This window comes from Bidens hawaiensis, unplaced genomic scaffold, assembly GCF_021521415.1.
Source record: "Bidens hawaiensis isolate Kalapana, Puna unplaced genomic scaffold, B.hawaiensis_p1.1 tig00027595_1, whole genome shotgun sequence".
Lineage (NCBI taxonomy): Eukaryota > Viridiplantae > Streptophyta > Magnoliopsida > Asterales > Asteraceae > Bidens > Bidens hawaiensis.
In genome coordinates this window covers 113,549-123,632 of record NW_027494478.1, presented here as the reverse complement: position 1 = coordinate 123,632, position 10,084 = coordinate 113,549, and the positions used below count along the sequence as shown (strand labels likewise).

At 35.9% G+C, this 10,084-nt stretch overlaps 1 protein-coding gene across 1 annotated transcript; it reads left to right on the top strand.

Annotated features, from left to right (window-relative positions):
- Nucleotides 1-6,934: 6,934 nt before the first annotated feature.
- LOC143575716 (putative mitochondrial protein AtMg00240) lies at nucleotides 6,935-7,345 on the top strand. Its single transcript, XM_077060007.1, has one exon. It carries the CDS (start codon nucleotides 6,935-6,937, stop codon nucleotides 7,343-7,345), a length of 411 nt encoding a protein of 136 aa, XP_076916122.1.
- Nucleotides 7,346-10,084: the final 2,739 nt, after the last annotated feature.

Below are 10,084 nucleotides of genomic sequence, written 5' to 3'. Positions count from 1 at the left end.
GTTGGCACTGAATGCTTTTGGTTTTATGTAGAAAGGTTGTTTTGATGTTTATGTTAATGGTTGTTATTGATGTTTAATGGTTGTTTATGTTTTATTATCACAGGATCATAATGGATCACAATAAGAAATGACTTTTTTATTTAAATTTCATTTTATTTAAAAATTTCTGTTTTATTTTAGCAGTCTGCAGACGTTAAAAAATAAGCAGTCTTCTTCTTGCAGACTGCAGATGTTTGATCCACCTCTTCTACTACAGATGACTGCAAATGTAGTCCGGAGACTGCAGACATTGTTTGTTTTTTCATAGGTAAAATGTCTGCAGTCTGCGAACCATATCTTCAGAAGAATAGATGGACCAAACCTTTGCAGTTTGCAAGAACAAGATTGTTTGTTTTTTAACGTCTGAAGATTGCTAAAATAAACTGATGGCTGTGTACAAACTGTGGTGGTGGGTGGTGGTGGTGCTGAATGGTGATAGTGGTAGTGGTGAGTGGTGGTGGACCGTGATGGCGGACGGTGGGGGTGGTGGTGGATGGTGGCAGTAGTGATGATGATTTACCTTCGTCGTTTAATAAACGATTCATGTCGGGGTTGGGTTCGTGGGTGAAGAGGAAGGATGATGGTGGTAATGTGATGAACAAAATGGTGGTTGCGATTCAGAAAATAGGGGATGGGTTTGTGAAGATGGAGAGGATGAAGATAGAAATGGTGCGGGAGCTTGAGTCGATGCGGATGAAGACGGAGATGGAGCAGACGGAGATGATACTTGAGACGCATCAGAAGTTGTGGGATTCGTTAACGAAAAAGGTTATGGAGGAAAGAGTAAGAAGGTAAAGAGAATGGTGATGCCGGAAGAAGGTTGAACCGAAGGTTTAGTGTATTTCATTTGATAGTTTGTTATTGTTAATAATTTGGGGTGGATGTAGTTGTTGATACTTAAAAGTTGGAATCTTGATGTTTCTTGTGAAATTGAGATTGTAGGTCTTTTGTTGGAGAACATGGCTTTTGATCATGCAATTGGCCTGTTCCATTCTCATATATATGCCTTAAATATGCATCTTTAAGAAGCCTTGATAAGTTCTACTAGATACAACATCATAAAACTATTTTTAGGCCGGATTACTTAAAAGACAGATACTGTGAGCGCATATGTTATGTGCTGCTTAACATATGCGCCGTATATATTGATGTATATATATAGTTTGTTTGTTTTCATTGTTTTGTAATTTTTGATTATGGAGCAATAAAATTCTTTCTCTTCTTCATTTTATATTTTCTTTCATGTTATTGTTTTGTACGGTTACATGGTATCAGAGCATGGATATTAAGGCCTGCTCTTCCTTTTAACCAGATTTTTCTATCTTTTCTCTGGATTTTCTCTCTTCATCATCTTTTGCTCTTGTTTCTTGATCTTTTGATTATTATATTCACCTTGTTCTTCTGTTTCAGCTGTTTCTCTCTTGTTTCTTCCATTAATATCTTCTTTTTCATCTCTTTCTCATACTTTTCTGAGTTTTCACCGTCAAAATTCCATCAAAATCTCTCAGAATGTTTCTTTCTTGTTCTTGAACCTTTTCTCAGGGTTTCAGAACTTTCCTTATTCATTTTCATCATTTTTCTTCATTTTTTGCACTTACACGCCGCATAAGTCTTTGACTTATACGGCGCATAAGTTCAAATTTCTTCATACTTATTACTTATAAGACGCATAAATTTACGTGGCGCATAAGTCCTCCTTCCTTTTCAACGCATATGTTTTCTTTGTTCAAGCGTTTAAGTTTTTTTTTCTATGGTTTCCTAAATGGAAGCCCCGAACAATTCTTTTGTTCAAAACATCACCATTGATTCCTCTAATCCTCTTTATCTTCATCCGTTTGATCACCTGACATGATTCTGGTTTCAAATTTTTTGACGGAAGCGGTTTTGGAGCCTGGAAACAAGCAATGACTATTGCTCTTTCCGCTAAAAACAAACTTAACTTCATCAATAGCACTGTCACCATGCCAGCTAATCAACCGCATCTGGCCTATTGGCAAAGATGCAATGATCTGGTGATATTTTGGATTCTCAACACTCTTAATCACGATATTCTTGATAGTCTTTTGTATGTCGAAACAGCTTAAATCCTTTGGAATGAGCTTAACTCATGATACAGTCAGGCAAACGGTGCTAGAGTTTATCAGCTACAAAAGAACCTCTGCCAAATCTCCAAAGGAAGTAGTGACATTGCTACTAATTTTGCTAAAATAAAATCCAATTGGGACAAATTGAATGCTATCAACTCCATTCCTTCTTGCACATGTGGGGCTGCTCATGCCTTTTCTAAAAGAGAAGAGGATCAAAGGCTAATTCAGTTCCTTGTTGGACTGAATCCAAGCTATGATACGATCATAAAAAATATTCTGATGATGTAGCCCCTTCCCTCCATTGATCGTGCTTATGGGGTCTTGATGTAAGATGAAAACAAAGAGAAATCCACACCACCACAACCACTGATTTAACCACATCCTCTACTTCTATGCATGCAAATACTGGAGGACTTTCTAGTGGTGGAACTGGAGAAAACAAAAGAACTTTGGTGTGTACTCACTGTAAAAGGAATGGGTATTTGGTAAGCAAGTGTTATAAGTTGATTGGTTTTCCAAAAGACTATTAATTTTCTAGAGGCAAGAGGTTTGCTAACCTTGCTGAGGAACAAGGAAAAGGTGATCAAAATCACTCTGATCAGCAAGGGATCACTCAGCAACAATATCATGACTTGATAGTTTTGTTGCAGCAAAACAAAATTCAAACTGGGCATTAAAAACTAAAATACTTATGCTGCTAACAATGCTACAACCATCAATTATGATTCTTTTCGAGGTATAATGCCTTGCAATTCTTTAAAATTTTCTTCCAAATGGATAATTGACACTGGTGCAAATGGTCATATGTGCCATGATCAAAATTTGTTTTCAAGCGTTTCCTTTCTCAAAATCCAGTTTTCATCACTCTTCCTAATGGCACAAGTGTTACTGTTCATCAGTAGGGATTGCTCCTTTAACTGATCAAATTTCTTTGTCAAAAGTTCTTCTAGTACCACACTTTAGAAATAATCTTCTTTCTATTTCAATATTATGTTTTGATACTAATGGTATTGTTCTTTTCTCTAAAAATGTAACACTTCGGATTTTTCAAACCCGTATTCGTTTACATATAACCCAACCGCAAATATTTTAGATCTTTAAATGATAATCAAAAACAAATATTTATAAGTTATTAAGTTTATAATGTTCACTTTAGGCCCCTTATACTTTATATGTTGTTCAAATATTAAACTATGCATAAAAAGTTCGTTAAATGACCTAAATCCAAACTATAGGGACTAAAGTTGACAAAAATTGAAAGTTCCATTTTTTTGGCCGGAGCGCCATGTGGTGGGGTGGCCTATGCCCACCATGCGGCGCCATGGGCTACCTGCACAACTTGTTTCATTTATTATTGATTCCTAGTTCGTTTTTGGCCCGAAATCGCTTATTTTAGGACATAATCGAGTGAATTAAGCCCCAAGAAATCCCCCAAAGCATAGATACATGTCCATATTCATTAACCCTTGATCAAGAACAAAATTTACTGCATATAATATTGATTTCGTCATTAAATGCTTATTCGGTTTCCTAAACGAGTAAATTAACTAAATATAGTTCGTTTTGGTGTTTCCTATAAACAACCCATAATTCCCTGCCATAAACCTTCACATAAAGCCTAAGAATCATTCCCAGCCGTCATTAGCCTCTACCCATCTCTTATCCTCTCGGTTTTTGCTTATTCGTTGAAGACTCAAGCTTATTCGGTTGACTTTGCTTATGCACCGACCTTTGACTCATCGTATCTCTTTGTTCTTTCACTTTCCGGGTAAGTTGTAAAGATAGGAATCATTTATATGTATTCCTTAGTCAATAACCTTCAATCAATTTCGGTGGTTGAAGGGTGTTGACTGGTCAATTCGTCTAAAACTCGTTAAAGGGCAAAATAGTCAACTAGTTTGACTTAACGTTTTCTCATACTTCTGGTTGGATTCAATGTTCGGTCCAGAAGACTTTTATTCTCGTAACAAAATTATAAGGCTATGACCAAAACCCGACTTCCAACTCGATGTTCGGATTCTGGTCAGTACCAGCTCGCTTAAATCTTAAAACAAACATAACTTGAATTCTAAACATCCGTTTGGGTTGATTCCAGCGGCAACGAGTTCCCTGCTATTTATATTATCATATCCAAAAGTCTCAGAGTTTGAATTGTTTATATCGTTTGACATGTAGTGGACGACTCACTTATTTGTTAACTCGCTTATTCGTATTTATATTCGCTTGTCGTTAATCTAAGGTGAGTATATCATTCCCGTATTTTACCAAATTTTCTAAACGTTTTGGGGACATATGCGTACCTATCCGTATTTCATACTATATATATATATATATATATATATATTCAAACAAATGCATATGTGTAATTGTGAGTGACTTAATCAAATATACGTGTTACATGATTACTTGTGTTAATATTCATCCATTTGGAGAGGTCCAACGTATTCCCAAGTATTGGGTGCTCATGCTATTGACTAACGCCCGATTCGCTTGGCAATGGTCTACATACTTGTTTATGGTTTGATTATATTTACCACTTTTATCACGTTATGCTTATTTACATTGACATGCAAAACTGGTGATATTCTCACTCAACTTTATGTTGACAACCTCTGTTTTCTACGCATATTCAGGTTGCTTGTATTGAAAATTGAAGTTTGAACACGTAGACAAGACTTTAGGATATAATCCAGATAATCATTATTTGAGTATATTCATGTATTTAAATTGTTTGTTTTAATTGAATAATGTGTGTATATTTTGAATAAAATAATTAATTAGATATTGTCACTTATATTCATGATAGTATCTTCGAGCTGTGAGCAATCGGATCACGCCCCGGCATTTCCGCCTTAGGTTGGGGTGTGACAAAAAACAATTGTGTTTTATAGACCCCTTTTCTGAAGAGCCCTCTGGTTATTGGTGAAATGTTGAATAGTCTTTATCTTCTTGAGGCAACCAAGAATATTGATAGTTCTTTTCTTTTCAATAATGCTTGTAATTATGTTGTAACTAGTGAAACTTGGCATAATCGTGTTGGACATTTGGCAATTTACAAATTGAAACAATTACCTTTCATTTCTAATTCTTTTTTCAAATCTATCAAGCTTTGTAACATTTGTCCTAAGGCAAGACAACATAAATTGTCATTTCCAATTAGCACCACATTAACTAGCAAAATCTTTGAGCTAATTCCTATTGATGTTTGGGGGCCTTATCATACAGCTACCTATAATGGGTTTAGATATTTTTTAACCGTTGTGGATGATTATAGCAGAACCACATGGAATCATTTGCTTTCCACTAAAAGCAATGCATTTCCCATTCTTCAATATTGTATTGAAATGGTTAGCAATCAATTTGGGACCACTGTGAAATGCATTCGGTCTGATAATGCTTTTGAACTGGGGATTGGTTTGTTCAACGTGCTTACTTATTGACTAAAGGCATTATTCGTCAGATTACTTTTACTTGTGTAGCTGTCCCTCAACAAAATGGCATTGTTGAACGAAAGTATAAACACTTGCTTGAAACCTCGAGAGCTCTCATGTTTCAACTGCAACATATTTGATCCATAGGTTTCCTACTGAAATCCTTAACAATAAAACCCCATATGAGGTTTTAACAGGAAATTTTTTTCTTATGCTTAAATGAAATCATTTGGTTCTCTTGCTTATGCTTCCACTTTGACTCATGAAAGAGACAAATTTAAACCAAGGGCTGTACCTAGTGTTTTCCTGGGATATCCTCTTGGTAAAAAGGCTTACAGATTATATGATATTCACACAAACAAGGTTATCATATCAAGAGATGTTGTTTCCTTTGAAGCTTTATTCCCTTCGATCACCAAATCTAAAGAAAGCTTTGTTTTTCCATCCATTGACGTCATCAATCAATTTTTTGATGATCCTTATCCATCTTCCGCTACCTGTTAGAATGTCTTCCAGAACTTCTGTTCCACCTTCTTATTTGAATGATTATGTTTGTAATCACTCTGATTCTTCTCATCATCGTTTCCACACTGTCACTAATTCGTGCTCCTCTTCTTCTTCCTGTTCTTCTTCTCATCTTCTTCCTTTCAGTCAATCTATCACCAAAGCAATCTCTGATCTACATGAGCCTACTTCATATAAGGAAGCTCTCAATATCCCTGAATGGCAAGATGCCATAAAAGCTGAGTTTTAGGCTCTTGAAAATACTAACACTTGGGCTGCTGTTGATCTTCCTCCTGGAAAGAAGGCTAGTAAAAGCAATGGGTGTTTAAAGTAAAACACAAAGAAGATGGGACATTTGAACGTTGCAAAGCACAATTGGTGGTACGAGGAGATACTCAAAAGGAGGGGATTGATTATAATGAAACATTTTCTCCTGTTGTCAAAATAACCACCATTCGAAGTTTTCTTTCTATTGCTACCAAACGAAGTTGGCCTCCTTTTCAACTTGATGTTAACAATGCTTTTCTTCATGGAGATTTAGATGAAGATATCTATATGCTACCACCTCCTGGTATGCAACTCCCTAATCATCAAGTGCTTAAACTTCAAAAATCTTTATATGGTTTAAAACAAGCTTCTCAACAATGGTATGGTGCATTGTCATCTGCTTTGAAGACAAGAGGGTATATGAGTTCTCAGAATGATCACACTTTGTTTTCCTAATCTATGGGATCTTTCCTGGTTTATGCCGATGTATATGTTGATGACATTCTGTTTACTGGGAACAATTTAGAAGAGATCAATAATCTCAAAAATTTTCTAGATTCCTCTTTTAAGATTAAAGATCTGGGACGTCTCAATTAATTTTTGGGAATGGAGGTTCTTTATAATACAAATAGTGTTATCATGTGCCAACGCAAGTTTGCTAGGGACATGCTTTCTGAATTTGATAGTTCCAATCTTTCTGTCACCAATTCTCCATTACCTCATCATTTACAGCTCAAGGTTCATGAGGGTCCTGCTATTGATGATCCTTTACGATGCAGGAAACATGTTGGTAAACTCAATTACCTTACTCACACAAGACCTGATTTTGCTTTTGATGTTCAGTTTTTAAGTCAATTCATGCAAGATGCAAGGCTACCTCATTGGACTGCTGCCCTTCACACTTTTTCATATGTCAAAGGAACTTTATCTCAAGGATTATTTTTCAACAATAATCCTTCTTTTGACTTAGAAGCATTCTGTGATTTGGATTGGGCAGCCTGTCCTAAGACTCAATGATGGGTCAGTTGGTTTTATATTTCTCTTGGTGGTTCTCCAATTTCTTGGAAATCTAAGAAAAAATCCACTGTTTCTCTAAGTTCTGCTGAAGTTGAGTACCGATCGCTTTGTCATGTTACTGCCGAACTTGCATGGTTGACTAGACTTCTTACTGAGTTCAATATCCCTAATATTACTTCGGTCAACCTCAAGTGTGACAGCTAAGCTGCAATTTACATTGCCAAGAATCTTGTCTTCCATGAGTGAACAAAGCATATTGAAATTGATTGTCATTTTGTTCACTAGAAGTTACAAGAAGGCCTTGTGACTTTAATACATACAAAGACCAACGATCAACTTGCTGATCTATTTACAAAGAGCTTAACAGTGCCTCATTTTCACAAGCTTCTATGCAAATTGGGGTTTTCTCAACCTCTAACTTGAGGGGGGGGGGGAGGTTGACCTCATACGTTATGCGGCGCATATGTTATGGCGTTGCTTAACATATGCGCCGAATATGTTGATGTATATATATAGTTTGCTTGTTTTCATTGTTTTGTAATTTTTGATTCTGGAGCAATAAAATTCTTTCTCTTCTTCACTTCATATTTTATTTCGTGTTATCGTTTTGTACGATTACAGATACATTATAAAACAACATATAGACAGAATTACCAGCAGACGATAGTTATCATAGTCCAGCTAAAGTGTTCGCTTCCCTAAAGGTCATTAACCATAATCCTGTGTTTTCACAAGCTCCTATCCTGACCTATGTCCTCATAGATATGTAACTCTAAAAATTCCTATCTAATTCGCTCATCCCAAGTGAGTTGGGGCCAGCCTTTACTATTTCTCCCCTCCGCCAAGAGGGTTTTCGCTGCTAAAATGCGTCATCCCCTACATTCTCTTCACATTTCCAGACCATCTCAATCTCCCCTCCCGTATCTATCTTATTCGCTACAAAATTGTCGGATAGAAATAACAATACATTGAAACAACCCAATGGGTCGGGTTACGAATTCAAATACGAATACAAACAAAATCGAAGAATGTCACAACATTCCCTAGTATTGAAAATTTCGTCCCGAAATTAAGTAGAAGAATCCGTATAAAAAATATGATGATACTTAGTTCGCATTTGGTATTCCTGCTGCCAAGTGAATTAAGTGCCCCGCTTGGATTCTCAACGAGCCTTTTCCAAAGGTATACTGCTACGTTTGGTTTCTTTGTCTTTTCGATCCATGATTTCCACCGGTTTCTCAACGAAGTGCATTGTCTCATCGATGCGCTCTTCATCAAGTGATATGTGGAGATTTTCCTTGGCTAGAAATTTCTTCAGATTTGAAACATGAACGTCGAATGAATATTCGAGAGTTATTGCGAAAGATCGAGAGTATAAGCCACACTACTAACACGTTCAAGAATTTTGAAAGGTCCAACAAATCGAGGGGATAGTTTTCCTTTATTCTCGAAACGAACGACACCTTTCCAAGGGGATACCTTAAGAAGAAAACGGTCACCAACATTAAACTCGAGTGGTTGTCGTCGGTTATCAGCGTAGCTCTGTTGGGCCTAGTTATTTGGTATGTACTTAGTTTGTTTGTTTTGTTTGGGCTGCGTATGTAAACCGAGATCCCTTTTGTGATAATGATGCTGCCATTGCAATTGTTAAGAATCCAGTTCAACATTCCAAAACCAAGCACATCGATATTAAAATTCATTTTATTCGTGATTGTTACGACCGAAAATTAATTCATCTTGAGCAAGTCCACACTGATAACAATGTGGCGGACTTATTTACAAAACCGGCCGGAACAGCCAAATTTAATGTGCTTGTGAGTTTTCTAAAAATGCTTCGTTTCGAGGATTGAGTCTTTTTGGGAATAAATTTGTACATATTTTATTAATTTGCACAAATTTAAAAAAAAATTAATTAAAACTAAATTAAAATTAAAAAAACAAAAATTTTACATTTAAAAGTTTTTCATTTTCGCTTAAAATTATGTCGGTTGCTTAAGTTTGAAGAACATATACTTGTATATGTTTGATCTTGTGATCTACTTGTAGAGTCACAGAGGATAACCATTTATCTAAAGACTGAAAGCATCTGGGGCGATTGTGATATCTTTTGTGTTTTGAATTCTTTCACTTAAAATTATGTCGGTAACTCTAAGTTGGAAGGACATGTATTTTCATATGTATTTGGTCCTGTTAACCGCTTGTGGAAATACGGGGTAGCCATTTACCTGAAACCTAAGAGTGACCATGGTGATATAGCTTCAAACTGTCTTCTGGTAAATGATATTACTATTCAGTTAACAGCTTTTGGGAAGCTTCAAATATTTTCAAACGAAAATTGATCCAACCTTTGAAAAATGATAGATATATTGTTTCTGTGTGCCTAACGGGTGAAGTTATTAAGCTTAAAAGGCTCTAGAAAAGTCATTTATTTGTATGGTAGCTTTCCATGATGCGTAAAAGTTGAAGTGATATAAAGTAAATTTGCTAAACTTACTGTGGAGAGTCATTTTGAAGAAATGTGCATGTCTCCATATACATCTCTCCGAATGATAGACAGAAAAGCAATTACCCAGACACACACGAGCCCGTTAGTGTCTTGATCACCAAAAATGTTATGTTTCTAAGTTATTGTTTTTAAAAAAAATAAAATAAAATAAATAAATAAATTTTTCAAAAGGCTTAAAGGGTCAAACTAGAACTACAGAGATGGGGGCATAAAAGTAAGTCCTGTCATGTCTC